This window comes from Schistocerca serialis, chromosome 1 (genome assembly GCF_023864345.2).
Source record: "Schistocerca serialis cubense isolate TAMUIC-IGC-003099 chromosome 1, iqSchSeri2.2, whole genome shotgun sequence".
NCBI classification, from domain to species: domain Eukaryota; kingdom Metazoa; phylum Arthropoda; class Insecta; order Orthoptera; family Acrididae; genus Schistocerca; species Schistocerca serialis.
The window spans coordinates 285716008-285736931 of NC_064638.1; the positions used below are offsets into that span (position 1 = coordinate 285716008).

General features: G+C 38.3%; 1 protein-coding gene across 2 annotated transcripts in view; it reads left to right on the forward strand.

Annotated features, from left to right (window-relative positions):
• The window catches only part of LOC126468286 (cytoplasmic dynein 2 intermediate chain 1), a 185851-nt gene that overhangs the window by 134864 nt on the left and 30063 nt on the right, over positions 1-20924 (forward strand). For both annotated transcript variants that reach the window (XM_050096537.1, XM_050096538.1), the window contains exon 17: positions 12973-13121. In XM_050096537.1, coding sequence (XP_049952494.1) covers positions 12973-13121 — 149 coding nt within the window. The remainder of the gene's footprint in view (positions 1-12972; positions 13122-20924) is intronic.

Here is a 20924-nt window from a genome sequence, read left to right on the forward strand (position 1 = left end):
TTCTATGCATTGAAGCATGGAATGTTAGATCCCTTAATCGGGCAGGTAGGTTAGAAAATTTTAGAAGGGAACTGGATAGGTTAAAGTTAGATATAGTCGGAATTAGTGAATTTTGGTGGCAGGAGAAACAAGACTTCTGGTCATGTGAATACAGCGTTATAAATAAAAAATCAAATAGGGGTAATGCAGGAGTATGTTTAATAATGAATAAAAGAAATAGGAATGTGGGTGAGCTACTACAAACAGCTTAGTGAAGGCATTATTGTGGCCAAGATAGATGCGAAGCCCATGCCTACCACAGCAGTACAAGTTTATTTGCCGACTAGCTCCACAGATGATGAAGAGATTGATGAAATGTATGATGAGGTAAAATAAATTATTCAGATAGTGAAGGGAGATGAAAATTTAATTTCATGGGTGACTGGAATTTGATAGTAGGAAAAGGAAGACAAGGAAACGTAGTAGGTGAATATGGAATGGGGGTAAGGAATGAAAGAGGAAGCTGCTTGGTAGAATTCTGCACAGAGCACAGCTAAATCATAGCTAACACTTTGTTCAAGAATCATAAAAGAAGGTTGTTTACATGGAAGAAGCCTGGAGATACTGACAGGTTTCAGATAAATTATACAGGGTGGTCCATTGATTGTGACCGGGCCAAATATCTCACGAAATAAGAGTCAAATGAAAAAACTGCAAAGAACGAAACTTGTCTAGCTTGAAGGGGGAAACCAGATGGCGCTATGGTTGACCCACTAGATGGCGCTGCCATAGGCCAAATGGATATCAACTGCATTTTTTAAAATAGGAACCCCCATTTTTTATTACATATTCGTGTAGTACGGAAAGAAATATGAATGTTTTAGTTGGACGCCTTTTTTCGCTTTGTGATACATGGTGCTGTAATAGTCACAAACATGTGGCTCACAATTTTAGACGAACAGTTGGTAACAGGTAGGTTTTTTAAATTAAAATACAGAACATAGGTATGTTTGAACATTTTATTTCGGTTGTTCCAATGTGATACATGTACCTTTGTGAACTTATCATTTCTGAGAACGCATGCTCTTACAGTGTGATTACCTGTAAATACCACATTAAGGCAATAAATTGTTCTCACATGCTTTGACAATGCGCTGACACATGTTGTCAGGCATTGTCAGTGGATCATGATTGCAAATATCCTTCAACTTTCTCCATAGAAAGAAAACCGTGGACGTCAGATCCAGTGAACGTGCAGGCCATGGGATGGTGCTTCAACGACCAATCCACCTGTCATGAGATATGCTATTCAATACCGCTTCAACCACAAGCAAGCTATGTGCCGGACATCCATCATGTTGGAAGTACATTGCCATTCTGTCATGCAGTGAAACATCTTGTAGTAACATCGGTAGAACATTACGTAGTAAATCATCATACATTGCACCATTTAGATTGCCATCAACAAAATCGGGGCCAATTATCCTTCCTCCCATAATGCTGCACCATAAATTAACCTGCCAACTTCGCTGATGTTCCACTTGTTGCAGCCATCGTGGTTTTTCCATTGCCCAATAGTGCATATTATGCCGGTTTCCGTTACCGCTGTTGGTGAATGACGCTTCGTCCCTAAATAGAACGCATGCAAAAAATCTGTCATCGTCCAGTAATTTCGCTTGTGCCCAGTGGCAGAACTGTACATGACACTCAAAGTTGTCACTATGCAATTCCTGGTGCATAGAAATATGGTACGTGTGCAATCAATGTTGACGTAGCATTCTCAACACCGACGTTTTTGAGATTCCTGATTCTCGCGCTATTTGTCTGCTTCTGTTGTGAGGATTAGCCATGACAGCAGCTAAAACACCTACTTGGGCATCATCATTTGTTGCAGGTCATGGTTGACGTTTCACATGTGGCCGAACACTTCCTGTTTCCTTAAATAATGTAACTATCCGGCGAATGGTCCGGGCACTTGGATGATGTCATCCAGGATACCAAGCAGCATACATAGCATACACCCGTTGGGCATTTTGATCACAATAGCCATACATCAACATGATATCGACCTATTCCGCAATTGGTAAATGGTCCATTTTAACACCATTTTAACATGGGTAATGTAACACGAAGCAAATACCGTCTGCACTGGCCGAATTGTACGTGATACCATGTACTTATACATTCGTGACTATTACAGCACCATCTATCACAAAGCGAAAAAATTGGTCCAACTAAAACATTCATATTTCTTTATGTACTACACGAATATGTAATAAAAATGGGGGTTCCTCTTTAAAAAAATGCAGTTGATATCCGTCTGCCCTATGGCAGTGCCATCTAATGGGCCAACCATAACGTCATCTGGTTTCCCCCTTCAAGCTAGACAAGTTTCGTTCTTTGTAATTTTTTCGTTTGATGCTTATTTCATGAGATATATGGCCCGGTCACTGTCATTGGACCACCCTATATAATGGTAAGACAGAGATTTAGGAACCAGGTTTTAAATTCTAAGACATTTCCAGGGGCAGATGTGGACTCTGACAACAATCCATTGCTTATGAACTGTAGATTAAAACTAAAGAAACTGCAAAAAGGTGGGAATTTAAGGAGATGGGGCCGGGATAAACTGACAGAACCAGAGGTTGTACAGAGTTTCAGGGAGAGTGTTAGGGAACGATTGACAAGAATGGGTGAAAGAAATACAGTAGAAGAAGAATGGGTAGCTTTGAGAGATGAAATAGTGAAGGCAGCAGAGGAGTTATTATATAGTTGGCCAGCATTTCCCCAGCCATTCCTATATTTACCTCACTCATTGTTTTAGTGTGTGATTCTAGATATCCCAATGAGATCCAGTTTTTCCAGTTTTGAGTCTGTATGCACCAGCTACTACCTCCATCCTGACCCAAAGGTGTAGTAGAGACATGTCCAGCTTGGCTTCCATTCCAGCAGTTGATGTGCTGCTAATTCCACCTGTTATGGCTAAGCAGGCCAGTCTCTGCATGTTAGCAAGCTCCTTAGCTGCAACCTGCTGTTCTACCTTCTTCCAACACACTACAGCCCCATAGGAGATCCTAGGTCTATCACCATAGTGTATGTCCAGTGCATACCTCTGGGGCTTAGGCCCCAGTTTTTGTCACAAGCCCTTCTGGTACTCATTAGAGTACCTTTCACCTTGGAGCAGAATGCTCTTAATGTGAGGGGTCCATGTTAGTTTTTCATCTAAGGTTACCCCTAGATATTTCACTATCCCCTTCACAGGTGGGGTTTCATCGAAGAGCTTTAGATTCCAACTTGACTGTTGGATACACCTCTTTGTGAATGGCACCACAACAGTCTTCGTAGGATTAACCCTTAGATCCTGCTTAATGCACCAGTCTTGCACAATGTCCATTGCATCTTATGCCATATTTCTAACTGTGTCAGTAAATTTGCCAATGACAACATCGTCTGCATATCCTTGGCAAAAGCATTGTCTGCAATTTAGTTCCTCATTGAGTTCATTCACCACTAGATTCCACAATAAATGGGACAAAACTCTTCCTTGTGGACAACCTCTAGTGGTGTTAACTACCATCTTTTCATTCATCATGGTAGCCTCTACTTTCCCTCCCTAGTCCACATACATATAGTGGTCCCTAGGTCATGCACTTCTGCTGCCCTAACCATGGAATCAAAGGCTGTGTTAATGAAGGCCCCCTTAATGTCCAGGAAGATGCAGAAGGCTATTTCTTAAGTGAAGTGCTTTCTCCACCCTCCCAACGAGTTGATGGAGAGCTGTTTCACATGATTTGTAAAGCACTAGCCTGAAGTTTCTTAATATGTGATATCCAGCATGACTGCATCATTAAATTGGATACAAAATTTGTTCCTTGATCAGTTATTATTGTTTCAGGCATTTCAAATTTTAGTAATCACTGATCCACCATTGAATGTGCAACTGTTTTCAGCCTGCCAGTTCAATACGGATATCGTAGGAGTAAAACATGAAAAATGATGATTATCATCAGTACATAATGGTTTCCTGTGCCTGTTTGCATGAATAGCCCAAGAATATCCGCTCCACTCATTTGAAATGGTATATTTGCCTCAGGTAATCATATGCAACATAATTCTTTGGTGACTGGGCTGTGCCTTTGTGTGCATGGAATCCAGTTCTTGACATACGAATTGACATCTTGTCTATGTGTTAGATAAGAGTAATTTTGCACTACTCTGTATTCCATTGCCTTATGACCAGCACGTCCTGCTAAAATCATACGAGGTGCGGCTAGAAAAAAACCGGACTGATGCTGGAAAAAACATTTATTTACAATTATTTACAATTTCATATTATCTCCTTCAATGTACTCTCCTCCTTGGTCTCTATACTGCTCCATACGAATTTTCCACTGTTCATAGCAATGCTGCAGATCATTTTCGGTAAGTCAATACATTACTTCCGTCGCTTTTTCTTTTACTGCTTCAACAGTCTCAAATCTAGTTCCTTTCAAAGCTAACTTGACTTTAGGGAAAAGAAAAAAGTCACAGGGGGCCAAATCAGGTGAGTAGGTGGATGATCTAAGATGGGAATGTTGTGTTTTGCCAAAAACGTCTTCACTGACAATGCACTGTGAGCTGGGGCATTGTCTTGGTGAAGGATCCATGACTTTTTTCTCCACAAATCGTTCCGTTTTCTCTGTACTCGCTCATGTAGGGTAGCCAGGACGCTAATGTAGTAATGCTGATTCACTGTTTGTCCCTCTGGTACCCAATCAATGTGCACAATCCCTTTGATGTCAAAAAAAACAATCATCATTGCCTTGAATTTCGATTTTGACATTCATACTTTTTTTTGTCGTGGAGAACCAGGAGTTTTCCAAAGCATCGATTGGCGTTTAGTTTCGGGATCGTAAGTAAAAAACCACGATTCATCGCAAGTAATAACATTTTGTAAGAAGGTGGGATCACTTTCAATGTTTTCCAGGATGTCAGAACAAATCATTCTTCGGCGTTCCTTCTGTTCAATTGTGAGACACTTTGGAACCATCTTTGAACACACTTTGTTCGTGTTGAAACTTTCATGAATAATCTGCCTAACACTTTCCTTGTCAACTCCTGTTAACTCAGACACTGCTCTGATTGTTAAACGGCGATCTTGTCGAACAAGTTTACCGATTTTTTCAATGTTTGCATCAGTTTTTGCTGACAATGGTCTGCCAGTGCGAGTGTCATCACTGGTGTCTTCGCGGCCATCTTTAAATCGTTTAAACCACTCAAACACTTGTGTTCACGATAAACAATCATCGCCGTACACTTGTTGTAACATTACAAAAGGTTTCACTTGCAGATTTTCCTAGTTTGAAACAAAATTTGATGTTAACACGCTGTTCTTTCTGTACACTCAACATTTTCCGACGCACAGACAAAACGTCAACTACTTAAAACAGACGCCACGGGCAGACTGAGTGCAGGAGGCAGATGAAACTCGAGCAGTAGGCGGTGCGAGAGTCACGTGACAGGCCACGCGACTTTCAGCCTTATTGCATTCGTTTTATTGTTTCACCAGTACTAGTCCGGTTTTTTTTCTTGCCACACCTCGTATTGTGGACCTGCCTCAATACCTTTTACTTTATTTTTATTTACATGTCTAGTTCTGTAGGACCAAATTGAGGAGCAAATCTCTAAGATCATGAAATATGTCAGTACATGAAATTACAACATAGAAGTAATAATAGATAAAGTAAAATGTTTCTGAACCCAAAAAAAGTCAAGCCATAAGCTTAAGTAAACACAATCAACAATATAACATAGGTGTCAGGTTAATTTTTCAGGGGACTCTTCAACAGAATAGCAGAAGCAACCCATGAGGAAACTCTTCAATTTCAGTTTGAAAGCATGTAGACTACTGCTAAAATTTTTGAATTCTTGTAGTAGCCTATTGAAAATGAATGAAGCAAAGTGCTGCACACCTTTCTGCACAAGAGTTAAGGAAGTGTGATCCAAACACAGATTGGATTTCTGCCTAGTATTAATTGAATGAAAGCTGCTAACTCATGGAAATAAGCTGATGACAGTAGAGAATATATATATTGAGAGGCCAATGTCAGAATACCCGGACTAGTGAACAGGGATTGACAAGAGGTTCGTGAGCCTACACCACTTATTGCCCGAACTGCCCATTTCTGAGCCAAAAATATCCTTTGAGAATGGAAAGAGTTACCCCAAAATATAATACCATATGACATAGGCAAATGAAAATAAGCAAAGTAGACTAATTTTGGGGCAAACAATCACTTACTTCAGATACCATTCGAATAGTAAAAATGGCAGCATCAAATCTTTGAACAAGATCCTGAATGTGGACTTTCCACAACAGTTTACTATCTATCTGAGCACTTAGAAATTTGAACTCTTCAGTTTCACTAATCATATGCCCATCCTGTGAAACTAAAATGTTGAATTTTGTTGAGTTGTGTGTTAGAATCTATAAACTGAGTCTTACTGTGATTTAGCGTTACTTTATTTTCTACAAGCCATAAACTTATGTCATGAACTGCACTATTTGAAACAGAGCCTATGTTGAACACAACATCCTTTACTGCCAAGCTAGTGTCATCTGCAAACAGAAATGTTTTATAATTACCTGTAATTCTAGAGGGCACATCATTTATAAAAATAAGGAACAGGAGTAGCCTCAACACTGATCCCTGGGGCACGTCCCATTTGATTGTACCCCACTCAGACCCCACATCACAGCCATTCTCAACACTGTGACCTTTTGCTGCTTGTTGTTAAAGTAAGAAGTGAACCAATTGTGAACTACTTCCCGTATTCCATAATGGTTCAGCTTCCAGAGCAATATTTTGTGATCAACACAATCAAACACCTTAGTTAAATCAATAATAAATCAAAAAGATATACCTAGCATTTGAAACCTTGTCTTTAATCCATCCAGGACCTCACAGAAAAAGAGATTATAGCATTTTCAGTTCTTAAATAACTTCTACATCTGAACTGTACATTTGATAGCAAATAATATGATATAAAATTATCAATTATCCTTACACACATAGTCTTTCCAATAACTTTAGCAAACCCTGATGGCATAGAAATAGGTCTGAAATTGCCTACATTGTCCCTTTTTATAAAGCTGCTTTACTACTGAGTACTTTAATCACTGAGAAATTGACCTTTCTTAAAGGAAAAATTACAAAACTGGCTAAGTACAGGGCTATAATGTGCAGCACAGTACTTTAATATCCTGCTAGGCACTCCATCACAGCCATGAGAGTTCTTAGTCTTCAGTGATTCAACTATTGACTCAATCTCCCCCTTGTCAGTATCACAGAGGAGTATTTCAGAATCAGTCTTGGAAAGGCAGATATCTGACTTATCAGTTATAGAAATATTTTTACTATGAATTGACTTGATATAATCAACCTTGTGCTGCTGACCAGACCCTTCCTTCACAACTGACCACATGGTTTTAATTTTATCCTGTGAATTAGCTATTCTATTTGCACACTATGTACTCTTTGCCTTTGTAATAACATTTTAAGCACCTTACAATACTGTTTGTAATGCGCTACTGTAGATTGATTGTAACTACTTCTAACATTTTGATATAATTCCCACACATGATATCCTTATCGCACTAATGAGCCACCCGGGCTTCCTTTTGCTGCTAGCACCCCATTTAGAACGTTGTAATGGAAAGCAACTCTCAAACAGCATGAGAAATGTGTTAAGGAATCTATGTTATCGGCACTATAAACATCCTGCCACTCTTGTTCCTTAATGAAGTTTAAAAAGCTCTGTATTGCCATTGGGTTAGCTCTCCTTCATAGTTTGTAATTATATGTGACATTTGTTTGAGTACAAAAGCCTTATAGTGTTAAAATTTGTACATCATAGCCTGAAAGGCCATTCACCCTTTTACTAACAGAATGCCCATCTAGTAATGAAGAATGAATAAAAATATTGTCTATGGCTGTGCTACTGTTCCTCTGCACCCTAGTTGGAAAAAACACATTCTGCATCAGATCATATGAATTTAGAAGATCCGCTAACATCCTTTTTCTTGCACAATCATATACAAAATTAATATTGAAGTCACTGCAGGTAACTAATTTCCTGGTACTTCATATAAAGTGAATCAAGAACTCGCTCTAGCTTGAGCAGAAATGCTCTGAAGTCAGAGTTAGGAGACCTATAAACAACAACAATTAGAAGTTTAGTTTCACTAAATTCAACTGCCCCTGCACAACATTCAAATATCTGTTCAGTGCAGTGCTGTGATATGTCTGTGGACTCAAATGGAATATTGTTTTTTATGTACATGGCCATTCCCCTACTCCACAAGGAACTCTTTGAAAACACCAGCTAATCTGTATCCAGGTAAAGGATGCCTCTGAATTGTCAAATTATATAAGTGGTGATCTGATATACCAATAATGTCAGAGTCAACATCTATAAGCAGTTCACTAACTTTATCCCTTATTAGAGATAAAGACATTTTATGAAATATGCTAATTCCTTCTCTACTTGGATACTTGACCACCTCTGAAGGTGATTCCTTTGTTAGATTGACTTCCTTTAAGTAGGTATACCTATCAGCTGACTTCAATCTAAAAGGGGTGCAGCTCTAACACCAACTACTAGAGGAATTTTTCCATGAGTGATCCTACCACCACCCACTACACTGTCACGTATAAGCTTTACCAGCCTCCCCTTCCCATACCTGTTGAGGTGCAGCGCGTGCCTAGTGAAGCCCGATCTATTGATCTATTGATAGACTCCACTGGCACCACTGCAATGTGAGCAATGTCCTTTGCCATCAGTCCTTCTCCAGCCACATGTTAATGTAAAAGGTCCTCCATTACAGGCTGTAGGGCTTCAGGAACTCAATACAGTTTCCCATATAATGTTGAGCTAATGGTGTGGTAGGCAATAGGCCAGGAGGATCAGACAACCCTGTGGATTCCTCAAAAGTCGTTCAATGCCCTCCTTGTCCTGTCACTCTAGATATGCTACTTTATTTCCTAGTGCAGTCAAGCTGACAGACTGTCCCGGTGTTGTGTAATTGAACATGACATCCCTGTCTAGCTCATCTTCACATAGTATATCTATATTAGTTATCAGCATACCACTGATAGCTGTACTTCCTCAGTGCTAAAGTTATCAATACTGACAGGCACTACTTTGCTTCCTTCAATTTCGTGTACTTGGGATAAACTGCATGGTGCAAAACATTTTGCCTTATCCAATTTTTGATTTTCAAATGAAGTTTCAACAATACACAAAGAATTCACCAGAAAATCAGCTTCTACATCAACCCAAATTATCTTTCTAGTATATTTCAGTATGATATCCTGCGAGTCGAATTTAAGCCAGTTTAGGCAGCTGCCCCTTGCTTAAGGGTGAACATTGCGACTTTAATAGTATTCTGGCAGTAGAGCCAGTTCTATTATATGCTACTCCAAGTCAACTTTGTCATGATGTGCAAGCAGGAATCTAATGCAAGAACAATTTTTCATAGCCATCGCTGACCATAGGAAGAACTTCTACATCAACGCACAAGTTACCTTTCCCACTCAGAAACTTATTACTGTTGAACTTAGTGAATCTACATGACCCCCATCTGTGCCATTTAATGCCCAGTGTAATGGATTTAATTTTGCTTTATCAACTATACCCATACTTGCCATAGATACCTGAGATCCAGTACCTAATAAAAATTTACACAAATTTCCTATTATGTAACAAGTCAGAAAAAAGTCTGCCCGTGATTTTGCACTTGTGATTACTCCCACTGGGAGCACTGTACAGTGCACATAATGCCCCTTCCCCATTTAACTGCAGAGTTCGAGGTCTGCCCTATGACTGTCTTCTATGCCTCTACAGGTTTCTGTCATTACACCTCTACTCAGAATGTCCAAAGCTTTTGCATATATGGCACTGATGTTCTCTGCAGTTATGCTTCATAAGCTCTCTAACCACATCTAAAACATTTAACAGTCGTATTAAATATTGCTTTTTCCCTGTGGTTTGGTGACCACATCAATTTCAGCTAGTGCTACCTCAGTTTCTATTGCTTTATTCAGAGCCTTTGGGAATTCCAGCCAAACTCTTCATGACAACGACCATAAAAAAAAGTGTTATCAGTTCTCAGCTAAGCATCTTGTAACATGGCTTTGTTAGCTTTATCACACTCTGTCATCTCATGTGTGTTGCCATTAATTTTGCAAATAATGCCTGTGAAACTCTATTGATTCCCCATGCTTTTAAAACATTCCATTAAGTTGCTCGTGATAGTATCTCAACTTACTCTTTCTCCTATATCTGTCCACCAACCCTTACCTAAGTCATCGAATGACTGTGCTTCTCTCAACTTTTCATTGTTCATAATACATGCGGTACTGTCCCCTGCTAGTTTTAGCTTGCTTACAGTCAACAGTTACTCATTATTCCAATTTCCCAAAATAACAGCTGCATCTACATTATCAAAGACCTCCTCCCCTGAGTTTCCTGAATACTGGGTAACCAGTGCAGCAGTGTTGGTGTCCAAGATAGCTAGACTAGGAAGTTACTGTTCCCACCTTCCCTCACTTAGTTGCCCTAACTGTGCCTGCAGCTGAGCTACTTAATTTGTTAGCTGGTGAATAGCTTCCTGAGCCAAAACTTGCCTCTCCACATTGCCTACTTATTACAGTGTGTTTATAATTAAAGTGCAGCTACTCAAGGGGGCCCATTGTGAACTGTAATTGTCACATGGCAGCAAAACTTGGTAGATATGGTGATACATTAATGCAGAACTGGTGTACTCTGGGGAAAAAAATAAGTTCCAGTTTTGGCCACCAGGTGCAAATATGGTGCTATACAGCATCTTGTTGATGTCTATGGTACTCATGTTGCACAAATTGTATCAGCAATAATAAGTAATAAACTCAACATTATATCTGTCTTACTTGTTTGATCTTCTCTGCTATCATCCCATTTCTAATTCATTACATACAAAAACATTTCTGCATGTCTTTCTTGCATTGACAGCTCCATATTTTCCTTCGTAAATAGGTTCTGCATTGATGCATTAGAATGTTTACCAAATTTTGCTGCCATACAACAATTACAACCCACAATGGACTTCTTTGAGTAGCTGCACTTTGATTATAACCACCCAGTACCAACCTAAGTATATAATACACCCAGAGTAAAAATAAAAAAGGAAGAATAAAAGAAACAGCCATACAGGCCCAAACAAAACTTTAAATTCAGCACTTACTCATATTGTCAAGTAGGATGTTCCTCCTGCAGAAGGTCAATGGTTCTGGCTGCTGTCTTCTGGCTGTCCATCTTCATCTCCATCCTCATCATCTTGCTGGTACCAATTGCAACAGGGTGGAGGTTGGGGGGCATACTTTTAGAGGCAGTTCACCTGGTGTGTCAAGGATTGCTTGGAACTGGCTAGGATTCTCTGCTGAAGGATGTGTTGTGCAGCCAAAAAAGGACCAATGATGGTTACAATGTTTCTTTATTGAGGTTCGTTTACAATCATTGGTTGGGACCCAGAGAATATCATGGTGTTTCCCAAGTGTGGCAGCCTCTGACTGCTGACTAAGCATTCTGCTGATGCGGCTGTGACTACTGCCGCAGTAAGTGTGGCCAGCGGCAACACCTGCAAGGACCTCAGACTGCATCACACTCCAGGGCCCAGAGCATAGTGGTCTTCTGTTGATTCCCTGGTGATGGCAGAGATGGATAGACCTTCCCATCATATTCTCGGGATAGTGGCAAAGTGCGGGACTTCCCCTGCAGTAATCAGGCTGCAGTACTTCCTGCAGTCTACTTCATGTTTCCCAATTTTGATATTAAGCTTATCGCTATCCACTTTGGCTGCTCCTCATTATTTTCACCTTTCTTCAGTTTTTGTGCTCATTAGACTGTTCACTCCATTCAACAGGTGCTTAAATTCTTCTACACTTTCATAGGGGATAGCAACATCAGCAAAACTTATCATTTATATCCTTTCACAATCAATTTTAATACACCCCTGAACCTTTTATTTCTATCGATGCGCAATTAAGCAGCAAGGGCAAAAGATTACATCCTTGTCTTACATCGTTTTTAAACTGAGTACTTCTTTCTTTCTAGGTTGACAAATCCTATGAATGTGTCTAGATTTTTCTTAAGTCTTGCTTCCATTATGAAGTGGAGTGACAGAACTGTGTTTGGTGCATTTACATTTCCTAAAGCCAAACTGATCGTCATCTGACAAATCTTCAGTTTTATTTCCCATTCTTCTGTACATTATTTTTGTCACCATCATTGATGCATGAGCTGTTTAACTGATTGAGCTCTCTTTGGGTATGTGCGGGCGATATTTTTCTGAAGGTATGGTGTTACTGTCTCCAAACTCATGATTCTACAAACCAACTTGAATAGTCTTTTGTTGCCACTTACCCCAGTTATTTTATAAATACCAAAGTAATGTTATCTAGGCTTTCCATCTTATTTGATCACAAGTCTTCCAAAGCTCTGTTAAATTCTATAGTACTGGATCCCTTATGTCTTCCTTATTGGCACTATTTCTTCTTCTATCACATCATCAGACAATTCACCCCATCCCACCACTCACCTCAGAGAGGCCTTCAGTGTTGTCTTTCCACATATACACTCCCTCCGCAATTGAATTTCCTCACTCATTCTTTATGTTAACATCTTCACTTTTAAACTCACTGAATGCTATTTTGACTTTTTACTGAACTGTGCATGACACTTTTAAGGTGCCCATTGGGCACTACCTTTGAAGAATTTCTACTTCATTTCATTTTGTCATAAAATCTCAACAACATATTATCTCATAAGTAGTATGGCAAATGATGTAAAAATATATGCATTTTACAGTCTTGTCTATTTTCTAAGACATCCACTTATATTTTATGTAATTGATAATAAAGTTTTAGTCTTATCTGTTCAGTTATATCTTAATTTTGTTCCTTTATATTTTTTTAGGTTGGCTGCAGTGATGGCAGTATGAAACTCTTCTGGCGGAATTCAGAAAAAGGGATTGCACAGACACCTGCTGGCACATCACCGTTGGTTTCTGTCCAGTGGTTGTCCCATTCACCATGTTCAATTTTCAGCCTTGACCGTACATCCAGGTATGCAAAGATTTATAAATATTTTTGTTTTATAGCTCAAAATAATAGATAAGCAGCCATGGATGGTAACCAAACAAGGAATATTGTTCTGGAAAGTCAGTTTATAATGATCGTATCCTTTCTCTGTGAAATTCAGCAGTTGCTCAATAAATCGTACTAAATTATTATTTTCAATCTTTGCATGTGTTAGCATCCCCCCCCCCCCCCCCCACACACACACACATAAAAAAAAAACACATGGTCAAAAACAATTCCTGTCAGTCCATTTACAGTCACCTTATTCAGATGTTGCACTGACAAAACTTAAAAGCACAATTTTGAAGTAACCTATATATGAAGTACACAAATGAAAGTTTTATTCTAACTAAAGTGTGCTCTCAGATCCATGCCAACCGATGACTATTTCCTGTGTATTTTTAAAATGTAATATTTATGATGAAAGAAAAAAATATAAAAATGCAGTAAATGAAGCAGGTGAAAAGGAGTACAAACATCTCAAAAATGAGATTAAGAGGATGTGCAAAATGGCTAAGACGGGATGGCTATAGGACAAATCAAAGGATGTAGAAGCATATATCACTAGGTGTAAAATAGATACTGCCTACAGGAAAATTAAAGAGGCCTTTGGAGAAAAGGAACCTGTATGAATAACAAAAGCTCAGATGGGAAACCACTTCTAAGCAAAGAAGGGAAAGCAGAAAGATGGAAGGAGTATATAGAGAGTCTACACGAGGGAAATATACTTGAGGGCAATATTATGGAAATGGGGGAGGATATAGATGAAGATGAAATGGGAGATATGATACTGCGTGAATAATTTGACAGAGCACTGAAAGACTTAAGTCGAAACAAAGCCCCAGGAGTAGACAACATTCCACTAGAAATACTGATAGCCTTGGGAGAGCCAGCCATGACAAAACTCTTCCATCTGGTGAGCAAGATGTATGAAACAGGAAAAATACCTTCAGACTTCAAGAAGAATATAACAATTCCAATCCCAAAGAAAGTAAGTGTCGACAGATGTGAACATTTGAACTATCAGTTTAATAAGTCATGATTGCAAAATACTAACATGAATTCTTTACAAACGAATGGAAAAACTGGTAGAAGCTGACCTCAGGGAAGATCAGTTTGGATTCCATAAAAATGTTGGATCACACAAGGCAATACTGACCCTACAACTTATCTTAGAAGATAGGTTAAGAATAGGCAAACCTACATTTGTAGCATTAGAAAAAGCTTTTGACAACATTGTCTGGAATACTCTCTTTCAAATTCTGAAGGTGGCGGGGGTAAAATACAGGAAGCAAAAGGCTATTTACAATTTGTTGAGAAACCAGATGGTAGTTATAAGAGTCAAGGGGCTTGTAATGGAATCAGTGATTGAGAAGGGAATGAGCCAGCCTATCCCCAATGTTATTCAATCTGTATACTGAGCAAGCAGTAAAGGAAACTAAAGAAAAGTTTGGAGCAGGAATTAAAATCCATGGAGAAGAAATAAAAACTTTGAGGTTTTCTGACAACATTGTAATTCTGTGAGAAACAGCAAAGAACCTGTAACAGCAGCTGAAAAGAATGAACAGTGTCTTGAAGGGAGAATATAAGACGAACATCAACAAAAGTAAAATGAGGATAATGGAATGAAATCAAATTAAATCAGGTGTTGCCGAGGTAATTAGATTAGGAAATGAGACATTCAAAGTAGTAAATGAGTTCTGTTATTTGGGGAGCAAAATAACTGAGGGTCGAAGTAGAGAGGATATAAAATGTCAGCTGGCTATGTCAAAGAAAGGTTTTCTGAAGAGGAGAAATTTGTTAACACCAACTACAGATTTAAGTGTCAGGAAGTCTTCTCTGAAAAAATTTGTATGGAGTGTAGCCATGTACGCAAGTGAAACATGAATGATAAACAGTGGAGAAAAGAAGCTTTCAAAATGTGGTGCTACAGAGGAATGCTAAAGATTAGATGGGTGGATCACATAACTAAAGAGGAGGTACTGAATAGAATTGTGAATTGTGTTTTATTCATCTCATGACGTACATTTGCAATCGATTTGGTTTGCATACAAGAGACATGTTGGAAATTTATAATACAGTTACAATGATTTTTACACTAATAAATAATAGCACCTCAATATATAATAATATTATAAGAATATTTCTTGGAATATGTAGCACACTGTATCCAGCTCAAATTTCCAGTTTTCCCTTCATGAATTCATCCACTGAGTAATAACCTTCCAGTGTCAGTACCTCATATAACTTTCTTTTAAATGAACCTGAATTCATCTGCATCAAGTTGTTTCCTTTTTAATTTATTAAAAATTTTCATTCCCATGTCTTTGGGCCCACAGTCTGAGGCAGCAGGTGGGGAGCATAAAATTTTCTTAGTTTCTAGTATCATGTGAATGAACAAAATGGTTTCCTTCAAATTTTTCATGTCAGGAATACAAAAATATAATAATCTCAATATGTTAGATATGGCAGAGTTAATATTCTAATTTTTCTAAATAATGGATGTCATGGTTCTTTATGATTTGCAGCTTTTCATGTTTCAATGCAATATTTCCCTGTTTTAGCAGGATCAGTTCTGCTTTCAGAGCATCAATGTCACTTTGGAAGAATATGAATAATTTCATCTTTAGAACGTAGTGCAGATGTTAATCGCACATTTTCATCACATATTCAGTCGAGGCATGTCCACTGAATACCGTCATTTATAAATTTCAGATATGCATCTGCGCACTTCTCGTGTAACCAAAAGTTGCACTTAATGCACTGAATTCCTGTGACTACATGTTTTTTTACACTTTCTGCACAAAGAACCATTTAATGTCAACTTATTTTGGAGCATCTTATCACCTCAAAATCCTACCAGTGCCTCTTGACACAGAAGAAGGGGAATTTGTGGCACAACTTAATTAGAAGAATGGATCAGATCGTAGGACATGTTCTGAGGCATTAGGGGATTATCCATTTAGTATTGGAAAGAAAAGTGGAGGGTAAAAATTGTAGAATGGGACTAAGAGATGAGTACACTAACCAGATTCAGGAGGATGTAGGTTGCAGTAGTCACTCGAAGATGAAGAGGATCGCACAGGAAAGAGTAGCATGGCGAGCTGCATCAAACCAGTCTGTGGACAAAGACAACAACAAAAACAATATTCATGTGTTCATAACACTTACTTGGCAGCATTTCTAATTTCAGAATATTCTCTATATCAAAATAAAATTGCAAATGATTGTTCTTTTATAATTTCCACTCATTCTATCTCAACATTTCTGTCTGCTCCATTGACCAGGACACTGGACTCGCATTCGGGAGGACGACGGTTCAATCCCGCTTCCGGCCATCCTGATTTAGGTTTTCCGTGATTTCCCTAAATCGCTCCAGGCAAATGCCGGGATGGTTCCTTTCAAAGGGCACGGCCGACTTCCTTCCCCATCCTTCCCTAATCCGATGAGACCGATGACCTCTCTGTCTGGTCTCCTTCCCCGAAACAACCAACCAACCATTGACCAGGACAGTGCCTTTTTTTCACCTGTCGAAAATGGTCTAATTTTCATAGTATATTTCCGCTTTAATAAACAGTTATTCTGTCTCTAGCTATGCCTAAAACTCCTAATTTATCACACTCTTTGTCATATGTCCCTTTTAATTACCTCTTAACAGGCTACCTAGATACACTTCCTGAATGTACCTTTATCACATTGTTCTTATTTCATTAGTTGTCACTAGATCCAGTTTTTCAAGCATTACAAAAATCGTAAAGTGTAGGCATTCATGCAGTGTCACATCACTAAATGTGCATGATGAAGCAACAAAACAATAAAAATTTGTGGAATCAAAATTCAGTTATATAGTTATTGCTATTTCTTTCTAAAACAGTACTCAACAACCAGTTACTCCATATTTTCTTCAATGAGGTTCACGCATTCCCATTTTTGTACACAGAAAATGGTTCTACATCACAAGAAGTGACAGGTGAAGAAATTTTGGGCAAAATTAGATCAAGTTGGAAGTCTTTTGCATTTTTGCCCTTGTCTTAAGAAAGTCAAAATCAGGACTTCATCTGATAACTTTGTTCAGCTTATCTTTTGCTGCAACTTTCTCTTCTCCACAGGATGATTGCAAAGATTTTCAATCTCTTCAGAAACTGCCAAAGATTCCACCAGTTGTATACCTGTGGCTTCCAGTTTAATTACTGCTGCAGGCAAGTTCACAAGATTTGATTTGATGTAAATCAGGTCTTGCTACAAATCTGTTTACTTGAATGCCACTTGCACATCTTTAATGAAGCTGCAGAAGTGGCTTCAAAGGTGTCTACAACCCAAAAACAACAAAAAAATCAGTAAGCTTTTACACAGAATGAAGCAAACAGGTATTAACTTCAATAAATCTGCAGGAATTTGAGATTCCTTACTTATGTAACTCCATCAAACTTATCACAGCAAAAGATACCAGCATATATCCAGGTACCCCATTTGTTTACAATATTCATAGGGTGCAGTGGCAAAGCTAAAACTGGCTGTATATCTCTAAATGCTGAAACTGGCTGTATATCTCTAAATGCAGCAACATGAGCAGGCACTTACAAAAATACCTTCAATAGGAAAAAAGGTATTTGATTAATTAATGATGTCTGAACTATCAGACCTTTGTATTTTGTCAGTGTACTTACCTCCTTTGTGGAGCATATCAATGTACTCACATTTTCATATTTTAGACGTACTGGTTCAGTTATGCGGTGTGGCACATGAGCTAAAAATGTAATGCGCTTTATGTTGGAATGAAATATTTTAATTACTTTCCTGCCCTTTACCATACATGGGACAGCAATGCTCAACAACAGGATCTTTTTTATTTAAATTTGTTGGCCACAATATTCCTAAAAACTAATAAAAATATCAGATCATTGGTACATTTTAAAATAAGACATACAGTCTGCAAATATTTTAGCAAACACACCTCCCTTGGTTTGCAGGTAGAGGGGATAGAGCACACGAACTTTCAATTGGTGATGGATGTTGTGGAGAGATTTAGTTACCACCACTTCTCCCAGCGCTGAAAACATAGATTTCATGCAAATAATCTGCTATGGTAAAAATGTCACATACAACTCAGAAGCATCAAAATAATGTGAAAAGACATAATAAAGAAGCCCATGTTAAAGTATTAAATACTTTGAAGAAATGAATATGGAATTAAGTTAAACTTATGGGAACATTTACAAATAGCTAACTAGTGCGGAAATACCTTGCTCATACAACATTAGTTACAGGCAACTTTAACCTACGCAGTACAGACTGGGATGTCTATGTATTCACTGCAGTTCACACAGACAGACAGTACTGTGAAGTGCTTCATTACACATTTTCTGAGTACTTTCTTAAGCAGCTTCTTCAACAGCCCAAATGCAGTGGAAATATATTTGAACTTGTAGCTGCAAACAGACATGATTATATCAACAATGACAGTATAGTGATTATGGCAATGTCTTCATAGTGACAGTGGTTAGTAAAGTTGATAAATCCATCAAGAAAGCTAGGTGAGTTTTTATGCTGGAAAGAGCAGATAAGCAGCTGTTTTTATCCTACTTGAACAATGAATGGACATCATTTATTTCAAATATGATGGGTGTAGAGGAGTTAAGGGCAGTGTTTCAACTGATTGTAAATAATGCTCTGGAGAAGTATGCTTTGAGTTAGTGGATTAAGGACAGAAAAAAATCCACTGTGGTTTGATAACAAAATTCAGAAAATGCTGATGAAACAAAGATTTTTACATTCTGAGTTCAAAAAATAATGTGGAAATGTTGACATGCAAAATCATACCCTGGCAAAAATCTTGCCAAGAACCCAAAAATATTCTAGTCTTACATAAAATCACTAAGCAGGTTACAGGCATTTATCCAGCCTCTCATCAACCAGATTGGTGTGGCAACAGAAAACAGTAAAAGGAAAGTTGAAATTTTAAATTAAACTTTTAAAAAAATCATTCATGCAGGAGAATCTTACAGATGTACCATCATTTGACCATCACACAGACTCCCTGAATGGAGGACACAGAAGTTGGCCTGCCTGGCATTCAGAAGCAACTGAAAGAGTTGAAAACACATAAGTTTCCAGGTCCAGATGAAATCCCAGTTCAGTTTTACGAAGCTCTCACTCAGTGCAAAAGTGCAAGCAACTGGAAATAGCACAGATGCCCTGGGTTATAATGATGGTAAAGGAGCAGACCCATTAAATTACAGATCAATATCCTTAGCATCCTTTTGCTGCAGAATTCTTGAGCATATCCTAAATTTGAGTATAATAAATTTCCTTGAGACAGAAAAGCTTCTGTCTACAGACCAGCATGGATTTAGAAAGCATCAGGCATGAGAAACTCAGTTTGCCCATTTCTCACACAATATCCTGTGAACTATGGATAAAGAGCAACAGGCAGATTCCAAATTCCTAGATTCTCAGAAAGCATTTGACACTATTCCCCACTACAGACTGTCAATGAAGTAAGCATACGGAACAGATTCTCAGGTATGGGAGTGGCATGAAGACTTCTTAAGTAATAGAACCCAGTACATTGTACATTGCTGTTTGGTGTGATGAATGGCAACTTACTGTAGATGTAGAAGTATGTAACATGAGCAGGAAAAATAAATCAGTAGTGTTCTAAAACAATATTACTAGTACGCTGCTTTACACAGTCACTTCAATTAAATATCTGGCCATAGTGTTGCAAAGTTATAAGAAATGGAAGATAAGAGGTGCTATTAGCATGTAAGGTCATCTGTAGGAAAGGAGAATGGTTGACTTCAGTTTATTGGGAGAATTCTAGGAAAGTGTACTATCTACAAGGGGGTGGGATATAGAACACTAGTGTGGTAGCCCATTCCTGAGTACTGCTCGAGTGTTTGGAATCCTCACCATGTAGGATTAATGGAAGACATCAAACCAATCACAGGCATGCTGCTGGATGTGTTACCAGCACATTCAAACAGTGTGGAAGTATTGTGGAAATACTTTTTGAACTCAAATGGGAATCCCTGGATGGAAAATGGCATTCTTTTTTGTGAAACACTATTGAGGAAATATAGACAACCACCATTTGCAGCTGACTGCAGGACAATTCCACTACTGTTAACATACATTTTGCATAAGGGTCTTGCAGACAAGAAAAGAGAAATTGGGGATTGTATGGAGGTGTATAGGCAATCATTTGTGCCACACTTTATTTGTGAGTATAACAGGAAGGTGAATAGCTAGTAGTGGTACAAGATACGCTCTGCCAATCATTGTATGGTAGCTTGTGGCATACATTTATAGTTGTAAATGAAAAACTATTAGGTAATGAAGATAGGTAGTAGCCACAAACTCTGCAACTTCTACTGGTTGAAAATGTGGCACCTGAATATACTAAAATGTTTAGAATACACAATGTTTTTCTGTTTACAATTACTCATGCAGTCCTTCATCAAAGAAATTTGTAATTGTAGACTGATTTGGTTTTTGCAAAAACTTTGCAGAAAACTAGATGAGGCTGTCCTTATCTGTCCACATTTAATTTTCCAACTATTAATATGTAATATATTGACGCACACAGTCAGTAATTTTGTTTGCAAAGGCCCACATGTTTAATGTTTCTGAGGCCTTTCAAATTTTGTGCCCACATGTTTAATGTTTCCAAGTCCTTTCAAATTTCATCCAACACCTAAGTGGCAAAATAAGAATTAATATGAACGCTAAAGCAAGTTTAAGTTCATAAAAATAATTTTTACATTCTTGGAAGGAAATCAGTCAAGT